Below are 27,457 nucleotides of genomic sequence, written 5' to 3' on the forward strand. Positions count from 1 at the left end.
GGAAAATTATTTAAGACAGACTCTCCAATACAACCCAACACTGCAGAGTTATGTGCATCCTTTCAATCACACCCTTCTCATTAACCTGTGGTGAGTTATTCACAATTTTCGATGAACAAATAAGGTTTTATATGTAAGATGGTAAAAAAAAAGAGTACAATTATTTATTATTATATTATTATTTGTGCCCTGGTCCTATAAGAGCTTTTTGTCACTTCCCACGATCCGGGTTGTGACAAACTCACACTCGTTCATGATGGCACTCATGATGGCAAAAAACAGTATTTGAGAGTGCACTGACCCTGGTGCTAGAGGGGGTTCGCAGCTGGAGGTTGAATGTTTGAAGGGGTACGGGACGATAAAAAGTGTGGGAACCACTGATCTAAAGGATGTATTCGAGGTCCAATAGTTTGTTCCCTTTGTAAAGCACGGCAAACAAAGCAGACTCCGAAGTCAAGTGGATTTCCCAAGAAGGAAGAGGCCATAGTGATGAACAAGAAGTCCAGTATCTATTCACCAGGACAGGTTAAGATTAGGCTAAACTAGTAGGTAGCAGGTTTGCTTCAGAGAAGACATTGCTATGGTTTCTGATCAGGCTCTCTTTCAAGCTCTCTTTCTGGAGTCGGAAATTCTGAGTTTGCACAAGTTCTGGTTTCTGGAATACCCCTCAGAATGCGGAGACTCTGATTTTTTACTTTAATTTGTATGCCAAACAAAAACCAATGATTGCAAAGTTAAACCTTAATTGAAACAATAACAAATCGGACACCATGCCTCTGCTTTCGTAAAAAGCTGATGCAAGTACTGACCAGCCATGATATCAACATTATAGTTTTCACCATGTTTTGAGGCTGTGCAGTGTTTGTTTACACGTACATCATTTACAAACAATGGTGTAAAACAAGCTTATATTTGGGGTTCTGATGGGGTAAGATATTTGAACTAAGCTCATGAGAAATTTTAAAGTGATATTCTTCGAGAATCAAATGGGTATATATCATTCCTAGGTAAGTGCACACATGGATGTACAGTTGTGGCCAAAAGTTGAGAATGACACAAATATTAATTTTCACGAAGTCTGCTGGCTCAGTTTATGCAAATTGCCATCATACATACTCCAGAATGTTATGAAGAGTGATCAGATGAATTGCAAAGTTCCTCTTTGCCATGCAAATGAACTGAATCCCCCCAAAAACATTTCCACTGCATTTCAGCCCTGCCACAAAAGGACCAGCTGACATCATGTCAGTGATTCTCTCGTTAACACAGGTGTGAGTGTTGATGAGGACAAGGCTGGAGAGCACTCTGTCATGCTGATTGAGTTCAAATAACAGACTTGAAGCCTCAAAGGAGGGTGGTGCTTGGAATCATTGTTCTTCCTCTGTCAATCATGGTTACCTGCAAGGAAACACGTGCCGCCATCATTGCTTTGCACAAAAAGGGCTTCACAGGCAAGGATATTGCTGACAGTAAGATTGCACCTAAATCAACCATGAACTTCAAGGAGAGCTTTTCAATAATTGTGAAGAAGGCTTCAGGGCGCCCAAGAAAGTCCAGCAAGCGCCAGGATCGTCCCATAAAGTTGATTCAGCTGCGGGATCAGAGCACCATCAGCACAGAGCTTGCTCAGGAATGGCAGCAGGCAAGTGTGAGTGCATCTGCAAGCACAGTGAGGTGAAGACTTTTGGAGGATGGCCTGGTGTAAAGAAGGGCAGCAAAGAAGCTACTTCTCTCCATGAAAAACATCAGGGACAGACTGATATTCTGCAAAAGGTACAGGAATTGGACTACTGAGGATTGGGGTAAAGTCATTTTCTCTGATGAATCCCCTTTCCGATTGTTTGGGGCATCCGGAAAAAAGCTTGTCCAGAGAAGACAAGGTAAGCGCCATCATCAGTCCTGTGTCATGCCTGAGACTATTCATGTTTGGGGTTGCTTCTCAGCCAAGGGAGTGGGCTCACTCACAATTTTGCCTAAGAACACAGCCATGAATAAAGAATGGTACCAACACATCCTCCGAGAGCAACTTCTCCCAACCATCCAGGAACAGTTTGGTGACGAACAATGCCTTTTCCAGCATGATGGAGCACCTTGCCATAAGGAAAAGTGATAACTAAGTGGCTCGGGGAACAAAATATCGATATTTTGGGTCCATGGCCAGGAAACTCCCCAGACCTTAATCCCATTGAGAACTTGTGGTCAATCCTCAAGAGGCAGGTGGACAAACAAAAACCCACAAATTCTGACAAACTCCAAGCATTGATTATGCAAGAATGGGCTGCCATCAGTCAGCATGTGGCCCAGAAGTTAATTGACAGCATGCCAGGGCGGATTGCAGAGGTCTTGAAAAGGAAGGGTCAACACTACAAATATTGACTCTTTGCATCAACTTCATGTAATTGTCAATAAAAACCCTTTGACACTTATGAAATGCTTGTAATTATACTTCAGTATTACATAGTAACATCTGACAAAAATATCTAAAGACACTGAAGCAGCAAACTTTGTGGAAATTAATATTTGTGTCATTTTCAAAAAAATTGGCCGACTTTACAGTGCAGTGGTGTGTATTCATGGATGCCAAAGGAAGCCAGGCTTCCCCAAATATTTGACCAATAAAAATGTACAATTATAAAATAATTTGTCTTTCATCTCTCTGTGTTTTCATAATTTTCTGTAAATTCGCAAGTGGCTGAATCAAACCCGAGAAATCCGATTGAGGGAACAGCGTCCCTGTGTCTCAGTATGTGTAGCCCATGTATCTGTCTGGAACAAAAGAGTATGACATATTGCTGCCATTGCATTTGATTGATCGATGCCAGCAAGTAAGCAATTAGATAGACCACCTTGATTAAAAAAAACATTTAAAAAATGTGCCAATCAGTGTTGACCTGAGCTCAACTGTGGGTTTTCCTGGAGCAGCAAAATTCCCCCCATGTTTGGCCAGTTTGTATTTGGATTCACACCAATCAAATCACATCCTAAGCAAAATGTCATCATTGTCAGACAAACCAGTTTGATTCTGGTCTGCTTGTGTTTATGTCCTGCAGTAGCTAGCTTGCTAAATCAGCCCTTTCCTAAGCCATGGATGGAGATGTGGACTTAATTCTCTGTACAGGTCAATGATTATGACAGCAATTCTGATCCAACCATAAATTCATATATTGTGCACTGGCCTGAGACAATTGAAGGTCAATATTTTATTTAACTAGAATCTTCATTTGGGTATTGGTTAGACTCCAATTAGGGTGTGGAAATGTTATGCTCTTAGTACTGAAGCCTTCTCCCGACCGTCACGTTGTACAGCGCCATATTTTCCGTTCCATCCTAACGGAAACCCTAAGGGTTTAATTTTGTATGGAATAGAAAAACCATAAAATGTATCATTAAGCTACTTTTTTTTAAAAATCAATCCCGTATACTGTTCTTAAAAAAACAGGTTTTAAATTTTCTGGTACAGCCAATATTGAAGGCTATCAAATGCTCCTCAAAGTGGTCAAACTAGCACTAACTAGCATTAATGGTAACAATGGCTGAAATAACGTGGCATAGAATTCTGCGGCAGCCCGCAAGGTGTGCTGCAGTATGACGCAACTTTTAAAGGAAGAACCATTTTAACACCCACCTGATTAACATGGAAGCCAGCTGCACCAATGATGTCGGAGGAAACACCGTTCAACTGATGACCGAGGTCAGCCTGCAGGCACCCGGCCCGCCATAAAGAGTTGCTAGAGCATGATGAACCAAGTAAAGCCCCCCCGGCCAAACCCTCCCCTATCTCGGTTTTTAGGAGCATATACCCACGTGGGTAATTGAAAGATGAACTGAGGTCCACACTCCCGTCCAGTTGGTGGGGGTAATGCACCTTAAAGTTGATTGCCAACAGGCAGTCCAAAGAAGAAGATTACTAGGGGCGGCAGGGTAGCCTAGTGGTTAGAGCGTTGGACTAGTAACTGGAAGGTTGCAAGTTCAAACCCTCGAGCTGACAAACACATTTACTTGAAGAGCAGTGCAGATGCAAAGTTTGGTAACAGAATGAAGGCACAAACAGCACAAACTGTCATTCTGTTACCAAACTTTGCATCTGCCCTGTTCAAGTAAATGTGTTTTTATGAAATATTCAGTGGAAATTGTTAAAAGTCGTCCTTATGCATAGAGTAGTATGTTTTTGTTTTTTTACTTTGCAATCATTGTTTTTGGTTTGATATACATTTTAAACAAAAAATCTGAGATTCAGCATCATTCTGTTACCGTGGAATTTCCCTGTTATCACGTGACCCTGGAGCAATTAGCGTTAAGTGCCTTGCTCAAACATAGTGCTGGCAAGCGAGCACAATTAGATCTGGGACCAGGCAACAACTTACCTGGATCGACAGCCTGAACACGCACAGGTGAGTCCGAGCAGATGGTGAAGCCGAAGCCATCTTTACCCCGAAGGATAGTCACCTGCCAGAGCCAAAGAGATCATATTACTTTGAATTCCCATTGAACTTGCTGCCTTCCTACCCATGTAAGAAAGTGGAGCTAGATTAGGGAGCACATTCATAAAGCGTCTCAGAGTAGAACTGCTGATGTAGAATGAGGTCCCTCCACGGAATTGTATTCATCAAAATTTAAAAAGGAAAAACTGACACTGAATCATAGAATTAATCAATCACTGTCTAAGTGTACAAACATTGAGAAATAATGCCTTTTTACACTGCATTGTTCTTAGCTAAGTGCAGTGTGATCACGGCTATACAGTACAGTGTGAGAATCAGTATCTCATGAAAATCCCAAGGCCAGAAGTAAACATTTCAAACGTGACATCTTCCATTGGCTTGGACCCCCTACAGCCACTAATAGCAGCAGCAGCAGTGCAGAGTCCCTTGTAACCAGGTCAGGAAAAAATAAAAAAGTTGGGCTCCATGGGAGCTTTCCCAGGACAAAAGCTTTAATGCCACGGCCTCAAGCCGCCAGCGATATTAAAAACACTAAGAAGCCAGTGAAACAGCGGAGCACGCTGTTGCTGGGAGATCTGACCAAGGAGACCTTTTCTGACAAACATGGGAACTGTTCCGAACATCCTTAAGGGTCGTTCATCATTTCTGTAGTTAAAAGCAGATAAGATTAGCATTCATGCAACATTATTTCCTTGAAATATAATTTGATCTCTAAGCTAATTGATTGCCCCAATTTGCCCATTTAATTTGATAGGATTCATATAATATTCAACAGTACCTAACATCCAATTTGGACTAAACTTTGAGGAATCCAAAGAAATAGTCAAAAGCCACCCATGGACCCAATCCCAGCCCAACAACGAATCTACAGTATCAGTTCTCCATGTCTGACAAGTAGTATGGAGCTGTTGCTCTGAGTATCGTTTCTTCATCCTATGTAATGCATTCTCAGTGAATTTGGTGATCAGAGAAATTAGTTATTGAAGTTGTTAGGTTTATGTCCCATACTACATCCTGATATTACTAGGTTCTGACCACAGATGGTGCAGTTCCTGCTATTAGGTGATTTTTTTGTAAAAAAAATATTCCCCCTCTCAACTTTAAAGGGTTATTTCACCCAAATTGCACATTGGTGTCCTTGTAAGCAGTTTATGGACAAAGTATGAAAGCAACCTGTTTTGGTTTTGTTTACCTGGCCAAGGTTTCAAATGCTAACATTTTTGCATTTGTGATACAAATCCAATGCAAGTCAATGGACACTATATTAGCATTTTTATAAGTAACATCATTGAGCTACACAATCAATTTGTAGATACTTTAGGATGATTTGGCCATGAAGCATGAAAATGACTTGCATTGGATTTGTGCCACAAATGCAAAAAAGTTAGCATTTGAAACAGTGGACAACAAAACCAAAGCACGGATTGCTGTCATACCTTGTCCATAGACTGCTTACAGGAAACCAATATTTAATTTTGTAATTTGAGTGAACTAACCCTTTAACATTAATAGCAGGAACAGCACCATCTTGTGGTCAGAACTATTTGTATGGATTCTTCTGGTCTAACTCATTGTTAGAAAAAAGTGTGATTCAAATCAGATGTTAGGTAATATATTTATTGAATATTATATGAATCCTATAAATGTAAATGGCCAATTTGGGTGCAATCAATTATCTTAATTTCTCAGAGATCAAATTATAGTTCAACAAAATAATGTTGCAGGAATGCTAGTCATATTTTTTTAGCTACAGGATTAATTTCTCAACAATTAGATGGTGGGGGTCGAAATCCTCTTTCTTGTGGTTTTTGAGGTGGACTGACCTTTAACTTACTAACCACGGCTTGGACTAACAGTAAAGACAGTGACAGTGTTTGAATAGTCCCAATCAAGATGTCTGTCTAGAGGCACCAGTTCAAACAGAAATGGGGGAAAAAGCATCTCAGCTCTGGTTATGTGGACTTAGGTCTACAACACTCGAGCTACTCTGGTGTGCTTGGCTGGCACAGTTATTCTGAAATTATTCAAATAGCATTCCGATGAATTCCTTTAGCTTAGTATGGGTTGGTGCCAAGAAAGCAGTCGTTGTTATGGATGATAAACAGGTTTTCAACACAATGAGTTTCACAGATGATGACTGGCTTTACAGATGTTGGATCTTAACTTGATCACTCTTTTGTCGCAGAGGATTTTCTTGCTGCATAAGGAAATTCAAATGAACCTTGTGAATCACTGAAAAATAGCAGTTTAGTTTCTCTCCATGCAGGGGCAGTCAAGTCATTGGAATCAGGGCTTGCTATCCAAATAATTATCTCCCGGTTGTTCAAATGCTAGTCCTACGTCCTATTACTGAAACATTCAAACGTACAAAAATGTATCTGAAATGCAGACATACACATCAACAACCATCGTTTTCTATAGATGAATAACCCCAGATAGATATTGGTCTCCACTAAGCTACGACATGCATGTGTATACCTAAGGTCAAAATGTTGTTCAAACATGGCTTGCGGTGGTCTAGGGGTTAGGCCACTGCCTTCAGCGTGCACATATTAGGCCTACCAGGTCCGTGTGGGTTTGATTCTGGCCCACACCCTTCTGTACAAAGTACTCAATCCCCCGGATTGACTTTATGTATATACACATTTCAAATATGGACTGTCCAGGGATATTTTACCCATGATCTTGATAAGAAATTACCATACCAGACACTTTTGGATGACATAAAATAGGAAACAAATAAAGTATTAACAATAAGCCACACCAACATTAGTTTCCAATCATACAATACCAACCAGAGGGTGAACATATCTTGAAAGACTTTGGTTGCAAACAGGACTAAGGTAATAGTAATTCGGGCAGTTAACCCACTGTTCCTAGGCCGTCATTGAAAATAAGAATTTGTTCTTAACTGACTTGCCTAGTTAAATAAAAGGTCAAATAAATAAAAAATACAGACATATTTAAGGTTGACCTATAATGGTTGCAATTGAGATCAGCTGTGCAGGGGAGTTCAGCACGGTTAGACGAGACGTCAGCTGGCGAGTCATAATCTGGCGATAATCTAGTACGATAATCATCGATGGTTGCAATAGGCCCCATATTTGATTATATTCCAAAAGGCTATATTCTGTAGACTACCCGTTAGCCTATCCACAACCATAAGACCCACAAATAATTATATTATTTTATCAAAATAATTGCACTTTTTGCAATAATTACTGATCTGGCTTTCAAGTCGGTCTATGAAAATGCCCTTTTTGTTACAAATTTAACCAGAACCATGCACATTCACTAATAATGTACATGTAGAAGGCATTATAGAGAATTAGCACAGTTCTCATAAACAATCTCTCAAGCTCACGTGCTAGTGAGTAGCTAGCTAAGCTATGCATTTCAAGTTTAGCCAACTTAGATCTACAGTTGAAGTCGGAAGTTTACATACACTTAGGTTGGAGTCATTAAAACTCGTTTTACAACAACTCCACAAAATTCTTGATAACAAACTATAGTTTTGGCAAGTCAGTTAGGACATCTACTTTGTGCATGACACAAGTCATTTTTCGAACAATTGTTTACAGACAGATTATTTCACTGTATCACAATTCCAGTGGGTCAGAAGTTTACATACACTAAGTTGACTGTGCCTTTAAACAGCTTGGAAAATTCCAGAAAATGATGTCATGGCTTTAGAAGCTTCTGGCTAATTGACATTCTTTGAGTTAATTGGAGGTGTTCCTGTGGATGTATTTCAAGGCCTACATTCAAACTCAGTGCCTCTTTGCTTGACATCATGGGAAAATCAAAAGAAATCAGCCAAGATCTCAGAATAAAAGTAGACCTCCAGAAGTCTGGTTCATCCTTGGGAGCAATTTCCAAATGCCTGAAGGTACCACGTTCATCTGTACATACAATATTACACAATTATAAACATCATAGGACCACGCAGCCGTCATACCACTCAGGAAGGAGACGCGTTCTGTCTCCTAAGAGATGAACATACTTTTGTGTGAAAAGTGCAAATCAATCCCAGAACAACAGCAAAGGACCTTGTGAAAATGCTGGAGGAAACAGGTGCAAAAGTATCTATATCCATAGTAAAACGAGTCCAATATCGAACATAACCTGAAAAGTCACTCAGCAAGGAAGAAGCCACTGCTCCAAAACCGCCATAAAAAAGCCAGACTACGGTTTGCAACTGCACATGGGGACAAAGATCGTACTTTTTGGAGAAATGTTCTCTGGTCTGATGAAACAGAAATAGAACTGTTTGGCTATAATGACCAGAGTAATGTTTGAAGGAAAGAAGTGGAGACTTGCAAGCCGAAGAACACCATCCCAACCGTGAATCACGGGGGTGACAGCATCAAGTTGGGGGAGGAAATGTTTTGCTGCAGGAGGGTCTGGTGCAATTCACAAAATAGATGGCATCATGAGGCAGGAAAATTATGTGCATATATTGAAGCAACATCTCAAGTCATCAGTCAGGAAGTTAAAGCTTGGTCGCAAATGGGTCTTCCAAACGGACAATGACCACAAGCATACTTCCAAAGTTGTGGAAAATGGCTTAATAACAACAAAGTCAAGGTATTGGAGTGGCCGTCAAAAAGCCCTGACCTCAATCCTATAAAAAATGTGTGGGCAGAACTGAAAAGGCGTGTGCGAGCAAGGCGGCCTACAAACCGGACTCAGTTACACCAGCTCTGTCAGGAGGAATGAGCCAAAATTCACCCAACTTATTGTGGGAAGCTTGAGGAAGGCTACCTGAAACGTTTGACCCAAGTTTAAAAAATAAAATAAAAAGGCATGCTACCAAATACTAATTGAGTGTATGTAAACTTCTGACCCACTGGGAATGTGATGAAAGAAATAAAAGCTGAAATAAATCATTCTCTCTACTATTATTCTGACATTTCACATTCTTAAAATAAAGTGGTGATCCTAACTGACCTAAGACAGGGAATTGTTTATTGGATTAAATGTCAGGAATTGTGAAAAACTGAGTAGAAATGTATTTGGCTAAGGTGTACATAGGAACTCAACTGTGCAGCTCAGATGAAATCCCCGAAGCTTCAAGTATGAACAGCATTCCTCCAGCAAGTCTTTGCTCGACCGGTTGAACATGCAAACTACAGTACCATCCAGAATATTGACATGACTGAAACTAACTTGAAGCTACCAATACAATCCCCTATAGGTACAGATCTCGGATCACCTTCCCCCCAATCCTAACCATTAGTGGGGAAAATGCCAGTGTCTAGGGTCAATGTCCCCCTGCACCTATTGAATGAGAGCACTGCTAATACAACACTGCTGATATATTACATGTATTAGTCTCCCGGTGCACACAATCACAATAATCTGTTCCCCAGTCCTTTTCTACCCCCCCCCCCCCAACTGTGTCAGACCTGAAGAAAGTAGTGTGACAAACCTGAGGCAGATTCCGTCCGATGCAGACCCTGCAAAGCCCGTGGATGGTATGCATAGCTTCAGCAGATTAAATTATACATGCGGCAGATAGCATATTATTCAGTAAGATATCAGATAGAGCAAGTGCAATGTGAAGTGGGACCAGTAGCCTGCTTTGCTGGACTCTAATGCTGTGAACCAAGCATTTCCACTCATGGGAACCCAACTCGGCAGAAGAATAGCAGGAAACCACCTTCCAACCCCCAACCTGTGGCCAAGCAGTATGTCGGTGCTTGATAAGCCAACGTGTTTCCTGAACTAAACAGGCACAGTGGTGTCCCTCCACTCTCGGTACATTTACCCTAGTCTCGTGTGACTCATGTTAACCCACACACAAATTTCCAATAAATGTACTTCTCGTCACCTTCATAGGAATCAGAGTTTGTGAAAAGATGTGTACTTGAAGTGCCTTCATGGAAGGACTAGGAAGGATGGTTTTAGTAGAAAAGTTTATTGTACTATCTATTTTATATTTATTTCCAAATTTTATCTTTGTGTTGTTTTTATTGTGTTACGGTTAAATGACTCAACATAAGTTATTTTTAATTTCCACCACAGAATAACAGTAATGATTTGGACAGCAGACAATAATACAACAGATTTTTTTTTCAATCGTAAAGAAATTAAAACATTATTCAAAAAGTGAGGGTTTGTGAATCCCTGATTCTGAGGTGAAGAAAAGTTATTTGTTTGACCAGCTTCCACTGTGGGCTGAAAAGGCCCCTCCCTCTACAGGAGGGAAAACACAGAGTGCTTCCAAAATGGCACCCTATTCCCTGTATACTTTAGTGCACTACTTTTGACTTGAGCTTCATAGAGCTATTCTCATAGGTTCTGGTCAAAAGTGGTACACTAGGCTACATGGGGAATAGGGTACCATTTCGGACACACCCACAGTACTTGTAAGTGGATTCAAACAGCAGATTAAACTTAAAACACTGCGATGCCCCAGCTTCAGATTACAGCCAAAATGTTGGCTTTTGCTACTTCCCATCTTTGTCTGTGGGACTAGGAAACGTAGAGACTGCCAAGCGGACCGGAGGAAGGTGGAGTAAGAGAGTTAGAGGGCAGGACAATGAAGTGCTATTTGAAAGACACCAACATCAATAGCCTACACTTCCCTGTCATTATTTAGCCTTTTTCTATTATCAGCATAAGCACTTTTAACTTATTACAGTAAGAGTGGGGGGCGGGGGGGTCCACCATTGACATGATTGGTTTGTGGATGTTGTTGCTAGTCCATTCCTTTCCATTAAAACTCTGCTAGAGATATGCTGACGCAAAACCTAATAGCAGAAGTCAAATTTGAAGGCTATATATACAGAAGGCTATATATACAGTACCAGTCAGAAGTTTGGACACACCTACTCATTCTAGTGTTTTTCTTTATTTTTACTATTTTCTACATTGAAGAATAATAGTAAAGACATCAAAACGATGAAATAACACACATGGAATCCTGTAGTAACCAAAAAAAGTGTTAAAACAAATCAATATATTTTTTTATATTTGAGATTCTTCAAATTAGCCACCCTTTGCCTTGATGACAGCTTTGCACACTCCTGGCATTATTTCAACCAGCTTCATGACGTAGTCACATGGACTTAACAGGTGTGCCTTGTTAAAAGTTCATTTGTGGAATTTCTTTCCTTCTTAATGCGTTTGAGCCAATCAGTTGTGCTGTGACAAGGGGTGGTATACAGAAGATTGCCCTATTTAGTAAAATACCAAGTCCATATTGTGGCAAGAACAGCTAAAATAAGCAGAGAGAAATGACAGTCCATCATTATTGTAAGACATGAAGGTCAGTCAATCCGGAAAATTTCAAAAACTTTACGTTTCTTCAAATGCAGTTGCAAAAACCATCCAGCGCTATGATGAAAGTGGCTCTCATGAGGCCTACCACAGGAAAGGAAGATCCAGAGTTACCTCTGATGCAGAGGATAAATTCATTAGTATTACCAGAAATTGCAGCCCGAATAAATGCTTCACAGAGTTCAACAGACACATCTCAAGATAAAATGTGAAGATCTCAAGATCAACTGTTCAAAGGAGACTGTGTGAATCTAGCCTTCATGGTTGAATTGCTGCAAAGAAACCAGTACTAAAGGACACCAATAAAAATAAGAGACTTGCTTGGGTCAAGGAACACGAACAATTGACATTAAACTTGTGGAAATCTGTCCTTTGCTCTGATTAATCCAAATTGTATATTTTAGGTTCTAACCGCTGTGTCTGTGAGACGCAGAGTAGGTGAACGATTGATCTCCGCATGTGTGGTTCCCAACATTAAGCATGGAGGAGGAGGTGTGATGGTGCTGTGCTGGTGAGACAGTCTGTAATTTATTTAGAATTCAAGGCACACTTAATAAGCATGGCTACCACAGCATTCTGCTGCGATACCAATCCCATCTGGTTTGCACTTAGTGGGATTATCATTTGTATTTCAACAGGACAATGACCCCAAACACACCTCCAAGCTGTGTAAGGGCTATTTGACCAAGAGGGTAAGTGATGGAGTGCTGCATCAGATGACCTGGCCTCCACGATCACCCAACGTCAACCCAATTGAGATGGTTTGGGATGAGTTGGACCGCAGAGTGAAGGAAAAGCAGCCAACAAGTGCACTGCATATGTGGGAACTCCTTCGAAAAAGGTTGGAAAAGCATTCCAGATGAAGCTGTTTGAGAGAATGCCAAGAGTGTGCAAAGCTGTCATCAAGGCAAAGGGTGGCTACTTTGAATAATATAAAATATATTTTTTTTTAATTGGTGGTTGGATACTACATGATTCCATGTGTTACAATGTAGAAAATAGTAAAGATAAAGAAAAACCTTGAATGAGTAGGTGTGTCCAGACTTAAGACTATATCCAGCTGAAGTCGGAAGTTCACATACACCTCAGCCAAATACATTTAAACTCAGTTTTTCACAATTCCTGACATTTAATCTGAGTAAAAATTCCATGTCTTTGGTCAGTTAGGATCCCAACTTTATTTTAAGAATGTGAAATGTCAGAATAATAGTAGATCAAATTATTTATTTCAGCTTTTATTTCTTTCATCACATTCCCAGTGGGTCAAAAGTTTACATACACTCAATTAGTATTTGGTAACATTGCCTTTAAATAAAGTAGTTCAACTTGGGTCAAACGTTTCAGGTAGCCTTCCACAAGCTTCCCACAATAAGTTGGGTGAATTTTGGCTCATTCCTCCTGACAGAGCTGGTGTAACTGAGTCAGGTTTGTAGGCCTCCTTGCTCGCACATGCTTTTTCAGTTCTGCCCACACATTTTCTATGGGATTGAGGCCAGGGATTTATGATGGCCACTCCAATACCTTGACTTTGTTGTCGTTAAGCCATTTTGCCACAACTTTGGAAGTATGCTTGGGGTCATTGTTCATTTGGAAGACCCATTTGTGACCAAGCTTTAACTTGGACTGATGACTTGAGATGTTGCTTCAATATATCCACATAATTTTCCTACCTCATGATACCATCTATTTTGTGAAGTGCTCCAGTCCCTCCTGCAGCAAAGCCCCCCCCCCCCAACATGGTGCTGTCACCCCCATGCTTCACGGTTGGGATGCTGTTCTTCGGCTTGCAAGCCTCCCCCTTTTTCCTCCAAACATAACAATGGTCATTATGGGCAAACCGTTATATTTCTGTTTCATCAGACCAGAGGACATTTCTCAAAAAAGTATGTTATCTGTCCCCATGTGCAGTTGCAAACCGTAGTCTGGCTTTTTTATGGCGGTTTTGGAGCAGTGGCTCCTTCCTTGCTGAACGGCCTTTCAGGTTGTCGATATTGGACTCGTTTTACTGTGGATATAGATACTTTTGACGGCTGCATGGTCCCATGGTGTTTATACTTGCGTACTATTTTTTGTACAGATGAACGTGGTACCTTCAGGCGTTTGGAAATTGCTCCCAAGGATGAATCAGACTTGTAGACGTCTACTATTTTTTAAATCAGACTTGTAGAGGTCTTGGCTGATTTCTTTTGATTTTCCCATGATGTCAAGCAAAGAGGCACTGAGTTTGAAGGTTGGCCTTGAAATACAGCCACAAATACACCTCCAATTGACTCAAATGATGTCAATTAGCCTATCAGAAGCTTCTAAAGCCATGACATCATTTTCTGGAATTTTCCAAGCTGTTTAAAGGCACAGTCAAATTATTGTATGTAAACTTCTGACCCACTGGAATTGTGATACAGTGAAATAATCAGTCTGTAAACAATTGTTGGAAAAATTACTTGTGTGACGCACAAAGTAGATGTCCTAACCGACTTACCAAAACTATAGTTTGTTAACAAGAACTTTGCGGAATGGTTGAAAAACAAGTTTTAATGACTCCAACCAAAGTGTATGTAAACTTCCGACTTCAATTGTATATACACTCCGGGATGCTGGCCTTCTAGGCAGAGTTTCTCTAACCAGTGTCTGTGTTCTTTTGCCAATCTTTTATTTTCCAGTCTGAGATATGTTTTTTTCTTTGCAACTCTGCCTAGAAGGCCAGCATCCCGGAGTCGCCTCTTCACTGTTGACATTGAGAATGGGGTTTTACGGGTACTATTTAATGAAGCTGCCAGTTGAGGACTTCTCAAACTAGACACTCTAATGTACTTGTCCTCTTTCTCAGTTGTGCACCAGGGCCTCCCACTCCTCTTTCTTTTCTGGTTAGAGCCCATTTGCATTGTTCTGTGAAGGGAGTAGTACACAGCGTTGTACAAGATCTTCAGTTTCTTGGCAATTTCTCACATGGCCTTCATTTCGCAGAACAAGAATAGACTGACGAGTTTAAGAAGAAAGTGCTTTGTTTCTGGACATTTTGAGCCTGTAATCAAAACCACAAATGCTGATGCTCCAGATACTCAACTAGTCTAAAGGAGGCCCGTTTTCAGCTATGCTAACATAATTGCAAAAGGGTTTTCTAATGATCAATTAGCCTTTTAAAATTATAAACTTGGATAAGCTATCACAACGTGCCCTTAGAACACAGGAGTGATGGTTGCTGATAATGGGCTTCTGTACGCCTATGTAGATATTCCATTTAAAAAAGCGGCCGTGGATAATGGATTTGTTTTTTGCTTTTCTTTCAAAAACAAGGACATTTCAAAGTAAAAAGGAATTAAACAATTCATGTTATAGTTAGCTAGTAGTGGGTTACAAAGCCAAACCTTATGCACTTCATCCATGCATCTTCAATTTTAACACATAGTATTAGTAATGTCTGGTTCATGTTTGGAAAATTAAAAGAACAATTTCAATACGCATACAAAAATCTGCCTTCTGTGATGACAGTCAAAATGAAAAACATTTAGCACTGGTGTGACCAACATGCAATCAGCTAATACAACTGTGTGAGTGCACATCAATTCATCATTTACGAATGTTTGATCGCTTCTGAACAAATATTTCCTCCCACATACTCAATTAACCTAAGTTAAAGCCACAATCCTGAGTTTGTGTTTTAGCCCAATGGTAGCACCACCACTGTGTTTACAAAAAAAGCTGAGGGATGGAGATAGAGATATGTAACCACATAGGTGGTGTTATGGATGCAAGGACTGACCATCCATGACATCAACTTTCAATCATATTTTGAAGCTATACAGTGGCAAGAAAAAGTATGTGATCTCTTTGGAATTACCTGGATTTCTGCATAAATTGGTCATCAAATTTGATCTGATCTTCATCTAAGTCCCAACAATAGACGTGTGCTTAAACTGATAACACAAATATTATTGTATTTTTATTGTCTATATTGAATACATTATTTGAACATTCACAGTGTAGGTTGGAAAAAGTATGTGAACCCCTAGGCTAATGACCTCTCCAAAAGCTAATTGGAGTCAGGAGTCGGCTAACCTGGAGTACAATCAATGAAATGAGATTGGAGATGTTGGTTAGAGCTGCCTTTCCTTATTAAAAAAAACCTCACAAAATGGGCTATTCACAAGAAGCATTGCCTGATGTGAACCATGCCCTGAACAAAAGAGATCTCAGAAGACCTAAGAATTGTTCACTTGCATAAAGCTGGAAAGGGATACAAAAGTATATCTAAAAGCCTTGATGTGCATCAGTCCACGGCAAGACAAATGGTCTATGGAGAAAGTTCAGCACTGTTGCTACTCTCCCTAGAGGAGGCAGTTCAGAATGCTTAATGGAGGTTAAGAAGAATCCTAGCGTGTCAGCTAAAGACTTACAGAAATCTCTGGAACATGCTAACATCTCTGTTGACGAGTCTACGATACATAAAACACTAAACAAGAATGGTGTTCATGGGAGGACACCATAGAAGAAGCCACTGCTGAACATTGCTGCACTTCTGAAGTTTAAAAAAAAAGTACACCTGGATGTTCCACAGAGCTACTGGCGAAATATTATTTGGATAGATGAAACTACAGTTGAGTTGTTTGGAAGGAACACACAACACTATGTGTGGAGAAAAAAAGGCACAGCACACCAACATCAAAACCTCATCCCAACTGTAAAGTATGGTGGAGGGAGCATCATGGTTTGGAGTTGCTTTACTGCCTCAGGGCCTGGATAGGTTGCTATCGTCGACGGAAAAATTAAGTTCCCAAGTTTCTCAAGACGTGTTAGCCTATCTGTCCGCTGATTGAAGCTCAACAGAAGTTGGGTGATGCAATAGGACAACAACCCAAAACACAGAAGTAAATCATCAAAAGAAGAAAATACATCTTCTGGAATGGCCCAGTCAGAGTCCTGACCGCAACCCGAATTAGATGCATGACTTCAAGAGAGCAGTTCACACCAGACATCCCAAGAATATTGCTGAACTGAAACAGTTTTGTAAAGAGGAATGGTCCAAAATCCCTCCTGACCATTGTGCAGGTGTGATCCGCAACTACAGAAAATGTTTGGTTGAGGTTATTGTTGCCAAATGAGGGTCAACCAGATACTTTTTCCACCCTGCACTGTGAATGTTTACACGGTGTGATCAATAAAGACAAATGTATAATTGTTTGTGTGTTATTAGTTTAAGCAGACTGTTTATTGTTGTGACCTAGATGAAGATCAGATCAAATTTTATGACCAGTTTATGCAGAAATCCAGGTATTTCCAAAGGGTTCACATACTTTTTCTTGCCACTGTAAATTGTTTGTTTACAAAAACTAAATTACAACAAAAAGATAAACAATAGAGTACAACAACCTTCTGTTTTGGGTTATGATAGGGTAAGACAGTTAGTTGTAGTTAGCTCATGAACCATTAAGGTATGACGGTACTATATAAATATCTGGGTATCTGGACTGATGAAAAGATATCTTTCAAAAAGCATGTTTGTGATGTAGTTTAGAAATGTATAATACATTTTTATAGGAATGGGTAATGCTTTTCATTAAATAACATGAAACAAATCATAGTTTATCATTATATCACTACACTTTATTACGAGCAGTAGGTTCAGTACACATCATTGCATTCTGTATTAGAACGTAGGATGGCTCTCTCAAGTCTCATAGATCAAAGCACTACTCTCTTATTGTTTATAAAGCCCTCATTCAAACTTCTCCTATAACTCATTGTTAAATTACAGACATACGTGCCACCAGACCCAATCACAGGGATGGCTAACTCTAGGGGTCCCGTTGATCAGTACCAAATTAAGTACAGTAAACTTTCTTTGTGCCCCATTTATGAAACAATCTGCAGAGTACTCTGCACCTTGATGCTCTGGTGCCTCTAGGGCAATTCAGGTGTTAATTGAAGGAATGTGTTTTGCTTTTTAAATTGCTTGTAACAAAGTATACTTATTACTTTTTATGTTGTAAATGTAATAAATTGTGTTCATGCAGAGCTCCCTTGAAAAAGAGCACTTGGTCTCAAGGGCTATGTTTCTCCCTGCTAAAATAAAGGTTAAATAAAAATATGAAAATGTGCCTTTAAAGCTTTTAGAGGCCAAACACTGCCGATATCCATGAATCAGTATGAATTTTTCCAACACATGCTTTGGAAATCACATGGATGTCAAACACACTTTCATCTATACTGTACTGCCCTCTCTAGAACTAGAAAGGAGGAGAGATGGAGTACTACTCACTGTTAAGCATAGCATATTCTCTGGGCTTGAAGGCAGCACCGTCCCAGAGGCTGGAGCACCATGTTTGGACAAGGCAGCTTCTGAAACATAGTCCAAAGAATCCCAAGCTGAAGCACTGCTCTTCCAAAACATCTCAGCTCAAAAGTAGCAGCCACTTTGCAATGAAAGAAACAGCGTCCGGACTAGCTCTCTGCACTCTGATAGAGTGCACTGCTAAGCTTTCCAGTAGCGAGTCAACAAGGCTCTGGAGTTCAACTCAGAGAGAGTTGTGTGCTGAGAGCTCTGGGCTGTGGAGATCACTCTAGATTGCGGTTACATAGACTTCTGTTTTCAGAGACAGAGAAAAAGGGATGCGTCCTATTGCATGACTCCTACCCCCTATCCTGTCACTAGGGCTTCCTTAGTGTAACCTTGGTGATTTACAACTCTCTCTCCAGTAACACTGTCTCCTAAAACATCCTGAATGAAAGGGAGCCATTCAATGGAGACAATACCATTGGCTGCTTTCGCACATTCTAAACAGCTCCATGTCAGAGAGAGCCTCCTCCTCCCTCTCCCACCTTTCCTCCTTCCACTCAGAGGAGATCAAACGTAATCGCCTGCATGTCAAAGTGGATGAGAAAAATGGATGAGAAAAGAGCACGTTGAGGTATGTCAGGCATCTCATTCAGCAGCCTGCCTTTCCAACGGAGTTGTTTCCCTGATGTTGAATCACTCAGGACAATCCAAAGTCAAACACTTCAATTAATTTGTTTACGGGACATATCGGTTTCACTAAAGACATAGTTGTCACACCCTGAACTTAGAGAATAATAAGGATCTCTATGTTTGGTTAGGACAGGGTGTGACTCGGGTGGGAAAGTCTATGTTTTCTATTTCTTTGTTTTTGGCAGAGTGTGGTTCCCAATCAGAGGCAGCTGTCTATTGTTGTCTCTGATTGGGGATCATATTTTAGTTGTCATTTTCCTTTTGGGGTTTGTGGGATCATGTTTTCTGTTTAGTGTCTGTGCCAAACAGAACTGTTTGCTTTCTTGTATTTGTTTTTTTGGTGTCATCAATAAAAACACTATGTACGCCTACCACGCTGCGCCTTGGTCCACTCTTCCTTTTACAAACAAGAGCCGTTCGAATAGCCATAAAATGTTATTAGATATAGAGTAGCTGCGCAGCACTTTCCTTTTTCACAGTTGCAAGCAGGAAAAAGAATGAGAGAAAAATCTGTCCAAATGGACCCATTTTCCCAGCCCCTCATTATCCGGTGAATCCCACCTACCCCGTGGCTTAGAAGCCAGATGCGCCAGTCTCAATTCATCAGCAGAGTCCTGCCTGCCTGTGAGGTGTCTCGAAGCCACTTTCAGATGCTTGCTTCTCCCCAGCTCTTCGCCCAGGAGATAATACCAGCCACTGATCACCTAGCAGACACAGTATAATATGGTTAGTCAAAAGTCATAAGCCTCCGATGGTGAGGGGTGTCAAAATTAAACACTGTCTGATGATTGTTCATGCTAGTGTTAACATTTATATGTTTCTGTGGGTTAATGTGTTTGTTGTTGTGAAACAGGATGAGTAAGAAAACAAGAGTAGGGCATTAAAGAGAGAGAGAAGAGAATGAATGAAGAGACAGATGACAGAGACAATGAAGAAAGAGGAGAGAATAAAATAATAATAATAATAATAGTCTGTTAAAATAACAGACTGCAGGGAGGTTGATTTTTTAAATTCTACTTTGTGACTTTCAGAATGCTTTCATGACGAGGACATGTAGCAGCGCCAAAGCCCTGCCCAGCTAACTTAATCTATCTCATGACCACCTCCCTCAGGGTTGCATGCACAGTAACTTTGAGGTTCACTGCACTCCAGCAGCTGATGCCCAACCAAAGGACAGCCCAGAGCCCACAGATGGCTGTTTGTGTGTGTGTTATATAAAGCTGTGTAGCGGTAAACAGTGGATGAGATATTTTTTTTTAAATAGCAGTTAATCCGGCAGAAATAATTGCCTCGACAGCACAAGCATATGTTCTGGTCACTTAATGATGTTTGCATGCTGTTTTGCCCATTTTGTGTGTAGATGCTGTATTCTAGTCATGGTTCTCATCCCTATATACTTATATTTCGGACTCTGCTCATTCTGATATTACTCATTCTGATAGGTCTTCATTTCTTGTTATTTTTATTGATATTGTATTGCTAGTACAACGGTTTGATCTGTTTGATCGTAGCTAGCTACATAGCTAGCTACATAGCCGTCTTTGTATCAAAGATAATTGTGTAGTCTAGAGCGATTTCCTAGGTTAGCTAGCCAGCTATTGTCGTTCTTTTAACGCAACGTAACGTAATCAACACTGCTAGCTAGCCAGCTAGCCCCCGAATAGCAGCACTGTAGAAACTATCACACTCAACGGAACGACTTGATTAGTGTAGCGTCAACAACGCAGCCACTGCCAGCTAGCCTACAAAGTCAACAACGCAGCCACTGCCAGCTAGCCTACTTCAGCAGTACTGTATCATTTTAATCATTTTAGTCAATAAGATTCTTGCTACGTAAGCTTAACCTTCTGAACATTCGAGACGTGTAGTCCACTTGTCATTCCAATCTCCTTTGCATTAGCGTAGCCTCTTCTGTAGCCTGTCAACTATGTGTCTGTCTATCCCTGTTCTCTCCTCTCTGCACAGACCATACAAACGCTCCACACCGCGTGGCCGCGGCCACCCTAATCTGGTGGTCCCAGCGCGCACGACCCACGTGGAGTTCCAGGTCTCCGGTAGCCTCTGGAACTGCCGATCTGCGGCCAACAAGGCAGAGTTCATCTCAGCCTATGCCTCCCTCCAGTCCCTCGACTTCTTGGCACTGACGGAAACATGGATCACCACAGATAACACTGCTACTCCTACTGCTCTCTCTTCGTCCGCCCACGTGTTCTCGCACACCCCGAGAGCTTCTGGTCAGCGGGGTGGTGGCACCGGGATCCTCATCTCTCCCAAGTGGTCATTCTCTCTTTCTCCCCTTACCCATCTGTCTAACGCCTCCTTTGAATTCCATGCTGTCACAGTTACCAGCCCTTTCAAGCTTAACATCCTTATCATTTATCGCCCTCCAGGTTCCCTCAGAGAGTTCATCAATGAGCTTGATGCCTTGATAAGCTCCTTTCCTGAGGACGGCTCACCTCTCACAGTTCTGGGCGACTTTAACCTCCCCACGTCTACCTTTGACTCATTCCTCTCTGCCTCCTTCTTTCCACTCCTCTCCTCCTTTGACCTCACCCTCTCACCTTCCCCCTACTCACAAGGCAGGCAATACGCCGACCTCATCTTTACTAGATGCTGTTCTTCCACTAACCTCATTGCAACTCCCCTCCAAGTCTCCGACCACTACCTTGTATCCTTTTCCCTCTCGCTCTCATCCAACACTTCCCCTACTCGGATGGTATCGCGCCGTCCCAACCTTCGCTCTCTCTCCCCCGCTACTCTCTCCTCTTCCATCCTATCATCTCTTCCCTCTGCTCAAACCTTCTCCAACCTATCTCCTGATTCTGCCTCCTCAACCCTCCTCTCCTCCCTTTCTGCATCCTTTGACTGTCCCCTGTCCCCTATCCTCCAGGCCGGCTCGGTCCTCCCCTCCCGCTCCGTGGCTCGACGACCCATTGCGAGCTCACAGAACAAGGCTCCGGGCAGCCGAGCGGAAATGGAGGAAAACTCGCCTCCCTGCGGACCTGGCATCCTTTCACTCCCTCCTCTCTACATTTTCCTCTTCTGTCTCTGCTGCTAAAGCCACTTTCTTCCACTCTAAATTCCAAGCATCTGGCTCTAACCCTAGGAAGCTCTTTGCCACCTTCTCCTCCCTCCTGAATCCCCCCCCCCCCTCCTCCCTCTCTGCAGATGACTTAGTCAACCATTTTGAAAAGAAGGTCGACGACATCCGATCCTCGTTTGCTAAGTCAAACGACACCGCTGGTTCTGCTCACACTGCCCTACCCTGTGCTCTGACCTCTTTCTCCCTCTCTCTCCAGATGAAATCTCGCGTCTTGTGACGGCCGGCCGCCCAACAACCTGCCCGCTTGACCCTATCCCCTCCTCTCTTCTCCAGACCATTTCCGGAGACCTTCTCCCTTACCTCACCTCGCTCATCAACTCATCCCTGACCGCTGGCTACGTCCCTTCCGTCTTCAAGAGAGCGAGAGTTGCACCCCTTCTGAAAAACCTACACTCGATCCCTCCGATGTCAACAACTACAGACCAGTATCCCTTCTTTCTTTTCTCTCCAAAACTCTTGAACGTGCCGTCCTTGGCCAGCTCTCCCGCTATCTCTCTCAGAATGACCTTCTTGATCCAAATCAGTCAGGTTTCAAGACTAGTCATTCAACTGAGACTGCTCTTCTCTGTATCACGGAGGCGCTCCGCACTGCTAAAGCTAACTCTCTCTCCTCTGCTCTCATCCTTCTAGACCTATCGGCTGCCTTCGATACTGTGAACCATCAGATCCTCCTCTCCACCCTCTCCGAGTTGGGCATCTCCGGCGCGGCCCACACTTGGATTGCGTCCTACCTGACAGGTCGCTCCTACCAGGTGGCGTGGCGAGAATCTGTCTCCTCACCACGCGCTCTCACCACTGGCGTCCCCCAGGGCTCTGTTCTAGGCCCTCTCCTATTCTCGCTATACACCAAGTCACTTGGCTCGGTCATAACCTCACATGGTCTCTCCTATCATTGCTATGCAGACGACACACAATTCATCTTCTCCTTTCCCCCTTCTGATGACCAGGTGGCGAATCGCATCTCTGCATGTCTGGCAGACATCAGTGTGGATGACGGATCACCACCTCAAGCTGAACCTCGGCAATACGGAGCTGCTCTTCCTCCCGGGGAAGGACTGCCCGTTCCATGATCTCGCCATCACGGTTGACAACTCCATTGTGCCCTCCTCCCAGAGCGCTAAGAACCTTGGCGTGATCCTGGACAACACCCTGTCGTTCTCAACTAACATCAAGGCGGTGGCCCGTTCCTGTAGGTTCATGCTCTACAACATCCGCAGAGTACGACCCTGCCTCACACAGGAAGCGGCGCAGGTCCTAATCCAGGCACTTGTCATCTCCCGTCTGGATTACTGCAACTCGCTGTTGGCTGGGCTCCCTGCCTGTGCCATTAAACCCCTACAACTCATCCAGAACGCCGCAGCCCGTCTGGTGTTCAACCTTCCCAAGTTCTCTCACGTCACCCCGCTCCTCCGCTCCCTCCACTGGCTTCCAGTTGAAGCTCGCATCCGCTACAAGACCATGGTGCTTGCCTACGGAGCTGTGAGGGGAACGGCACCTCAGTACCTCCAGGCTCTGATCAGGCCCTACACCCAAACAAGGGCACTGCGTTCATCCACCTCTGGCCTGCTCGCCTCCCTACCACTGAGGAAGTACAGTTCCCGCTCAGCCCAGTCAAAACTGTTCGCTGCTCTGGCCCCCCAATGGTGGAACAAACTCCCTCACGACGCCAGGACAGCGGAGTCAATCACCACCTTCCGGAGACACCTGAAACCCCACCTCTTTAAGGAATACCTAGGATAGGATAAAGTAATCCTTCTCACCCCCCTTAAAAGATTTAGATGCACTATTGTAAAGTGGCTGTTCCACTGGATGTCATAAGGTGAACGCACCAATTTGTAAGTCGCTCTGGATAAGAGCGTCTGCTAAATGACTTAAATGTAAATGTAAATATTGCTGCACTGTTGGCACTAGAAACATACGTAAGCATTTCGCTGCAACAGCAATAACATGTGTCAAACTGTGTACCTGACCAATACATTTTTATTTGTTTTTTCTTCTCAAACACACAACAAAAAACAGGAGTCCCAACCTGTAGTATTAGAAGATTAGTCACCTTTGATGAAGTTATGAGCGAGTGTGTTCCAAAACTCATGCAGCCCAGGAACTCACTCCTCCTGTAGACACAAGAGCTCCAGAGTTAAGTTTCCCTTAGATCTAGAAACAGCTTCCTCTCCCCCATTCCTCACCTTTAATGGAGAAAAGGCTAAACTGACCCAAGATATAGGGGCAACTATACCCTACATCCACGGTTCCAAAGGGAAACGTCACTATAAATATGACCCTTGTTTTTTTTCATTTTCCCAGTCAATGAAAATGTAATCCAAGTTCTCCTTCCTCCATATCATAAATGGTAATCTGCCCAATACTGGAACAGCTGACAGGAGAGTGCTTCAAGGAGATGCTTGCCTGGAAATGTGAAATCTAGATCACAGTGAAATCTGCCTAAATTCACAATGATCTGCTTGTACTGTCCTGTGCCAAGTGTTTCTCAACCTTTCTGATGCCAGGGACTGGCAAGCTATAGTTTATCCTCTTTAGGGGGCTGCTTACATTAGCACTGTATAACTGCTTAAATTAGGGTCAGTTAACCATCTCAGGGACCAGCCAGCAACATTCCATGGACCGGAGGTTGACAAACTTCATCACACATATAATAATAACATATATTCAACAAACAAAGCTATATACAACTAATAATAAGAATTATATTTCATCATTGTCAAAAAATAAATAATACTTGAAATAATGAAAAACATGAAATACCAAATACCTGGAGGATGGGTTGCGATTCCACACAGTGACCAGCAGTCTCTTCTGATAATCCTCCACACTAATAGCCCTGAGTAACAGAGATATAACACTTTAGCTTATTAAAATCTTCAGGTATAATGCTTTATAAAAAGTGGAAGTGTGTAAGAGCTCTCATAAGCCTTAACATTTGTATGTATCAAACATTTCAACAGACTGAAGGGGATTTCACAAGAATTTAAAAAACACCACTCACAGCAAAAAGGTCTCAAGGAAGAGAGGATTTTTGCAGTCTAATACAGTTTCGGTCTTCCGATGTGTACTGTGATTGAGGTCTGGGATAATCGCTAGCTGAAATTGACAATAATTGGACTCATATAATACACAAACAGACCAGCAGACAAGACATTTAAAGTTCAAATCTGGGATTTGTTTTTTCAGAAAAACTGCAGCCCTGCCACTTGGTGGGTAAATGTAATGCTAGAAGGTGACATCCATACGGTAGTTGAATTTTTGGAGCTATGCATTTTTTGTTTATGTTCTTGTTGTTTATAAAGAATGGAATAATTGTTTGAACACCTAGGCCAGGATTCAATCCAATTACATATTGTAGAGCCATGTCGATAATGCTTATGCAGGCTCAATCAAAAATTAACCAATGTCAAGCGCGCTACAACGAATGATCAGATTGAATCCCTGTGTTAGTTTCAACTGTAAACAAACTAAGGGAAGCAAGAATTTACCTTGACATAAAAATCACATTTCCTATTTTCATTCCCAAGGAGTCCTCTGGCTTCAATGACTGTGAATGAAGAGTTGTGACGAGTACACAAGAGGTTACACATACAACCGTCTACTGCAGTCCAAATAACATGGAATACTTACACAGTACTTATGTCAATAAAAGAAAATGGTGTTTAATGGGGCAAACAACTTGAGCCCGGGTTAGTTGTCCAAACGGTTTATTCAATCACAGACCCATATTATCATTAATCAGTTCGTTAACTTTACCACACATTCAAGATTCAACCACAACCAGGGGCCGTATCTAGGAACTAGAGTAGGAGTGCTGATCTAGGATCAGGTCACCCCTGTCTAAGTAATCTTATTCATTATGATCTAAATACCAAACTGATCCTAAATCAGCATTCGTACTCTGAGACCCTTTATGAAAATGGGCCCTGATTTTCAGTATACTGCATAACATACTTACTCTGAATATTAAGGCAGCCATTGTGTGGCATTATTGACACGCTCAGCTGACCTAAATGTGAAAGAAGAAACATTCAGTAGGGCGTACAGTAAAAAACAGGAGTAAGGCGCAGGAAGGGCTGTCCTGGATCATATGATGACAGTATGTTATTAAAATGTGACAGTTTGCCACATTAATAACTTATTAATCAGATAATTATGGCCTCCGTACGGATGATTAGGCATGTTTGATCACATGAAGGCGATAATGACTCACTGAGAGCAGAACTAACCAAGGACTGATCCTTCTAATTATTTTAACTAATTCATTTCCACAATTAAAACTGTAATTTTCAGAGCCTGGGGTTGAGTCCCAAATGGCACCTTGTTCCCTATATAGTGCACTACTTCTGACAAGAGTAGTACACTAAATAGGGAATAGAGTGCCAATTGGGATGCAAAACAGGGTTGGGTGTAGTGGTAGCTCTGCCAAATCAAAACTACACAGTCAAACCCCAGGTTGGCCACTTTCCCGTCATGATACTCTACTCTCTATTACTCTTTCAAGCGTCCCACTGTTGTGCCAAACATTAATTATTCAATACGAAGGAGATTTGGAATTACAAACTCCTTTTAGAAAAAAATATCCAAAATATCCAAAGAACACCATAAAAATGTGCACATAAATAGGATGAAAAACCACCAAAATAAAATACACATTTTTGGGTTGATTCAACGTTTCAAAATAAAAACCAAAGGCATATTAGGTCATTAGGTTACTAAAACAGTAACATATTGTCAGCGTGCAGAAACAAGACAAATCCATAAAGAAAGTAGAAACAGAAAAACTCACCAAAGGTTTGTAAAAGGGTTGAGGATGTCTGTAACTTGACTTTGCCTGAATTTATCACTGGAACTTGACAGTCGTCCATATCATAATGATGCTCAACAGTAAACAAAGACTGAAGACTGCTAGCCTAAATAAAAACCCTTCTCCACATTACTTGGCTCAATCCATGCTCCAAAGGAATCCTCAATGACCCAAATAAATCAGTTTGTCAGTGAATGTGTGGCCAGTCAAGAGAGAAAAAGACAACTGTGTGTGCTCATAATTCTTAACCACCTTTTGGTTTTGAACAGAATTTGGAAATGGGGGCCCTCTGATTGGTTGGGAACTCATTTGAATGGAGGGAGGGGCCAGTCCACCTGCTGCTACAGCTAGAAACAATTGAGTGACTTCTTTGCTACGTCAGTGCTCCAGATTTCCCTTTCACACCAGAGCATTATGACGGGATTTCACCCTGGAGCCAGCCACACTCAAAACATGGACCAGACCACTCATGGGCCCCTGGAATGCTCTGAGGAACCACCTGAGCCCTTCCCAACACATTGAAACCCCTCCAATCTAGCTCCGGGGTAAAGTTTCCCACTCGGCACAGATCTAGGATCAGCTTCCCCTCTCCCAATCTTAACCGTAAAGTAACTGTCTAGCGAAAATCTCACTTTTAAAAGTTCATATTTTGCTACCACATTCCCGAAACAATGTTGTTGTATTATACTCATATGTGGCCAAAGAATCAATTGGAGAAAAAGCACTTAAAAAAACCCCACCTCAAACTTGTATCTCAAACAGATCGTTTAAAAATACTTAGTATTTCCTCATAGAGGAGTTTGGCATCCTCTTGAGGAGAATGAGCTGGCCAATCAGCGGTCTACTATCATTCA

At 41.9% G+C, this 27,457-nt stretch overlaps 1 protein-coding gene across 1 annotated transcript in view; it reads right to left on the reverse strand.

Moving 5' to 3' along the window:
* The window catches only part of LOC115111970 (regulator of G-protein signaling 3-like), a 90,274-nt gene extending 63,453 nt beyond the window's left edge, over window positions 1-26,821 (reverse strand). The window contains 9 exon segments of the mRNA XM_029638549.2: window positions 4,365-4,446; window positions 17,983-18,062; window positions 19,256-19,394; window positions 23,847-23,907; window positions 24,564-24,632; window positions 24,798-24,892; window positions 25,285-25,343; window positions 25,755-25,805; window positions 26,586-26,821. Coding sequence (XP_029494409.2) covers window positions 4,365-4,446; window positions 17,983-18,062; window positions 19,256-19,394; window positions 23,847-23,907; window positions 24,564-24,632; window positions 24,798-24,892; window positions 25,285-25,343; window positions 25,755-25,805; window positions 26,586-26,664 — 715 coding nt within the window. The 5' untranslated portion in view covers window positions 26,665-26,821.
* Between the last annotated feature and the right edge of the window lie 636 nt (window positions 26,822-27,457).

Source organism: Oncorhynchus nerka, linkage group LG27 (genome assembly GCF_034236695.1).
Source record: "Oncorhynchus nerka isolate Pitt River linkage group LG27, Oner_Uvic_2.0, whole genome shotgun sequence".
NCBI classification, from domain to species: Eukaryota; Metazoa; Chordata; class Actinopteri; order Salmoniformes; family Salmonidae; genus Oncorhynchus; species Oncorhynchus nerka.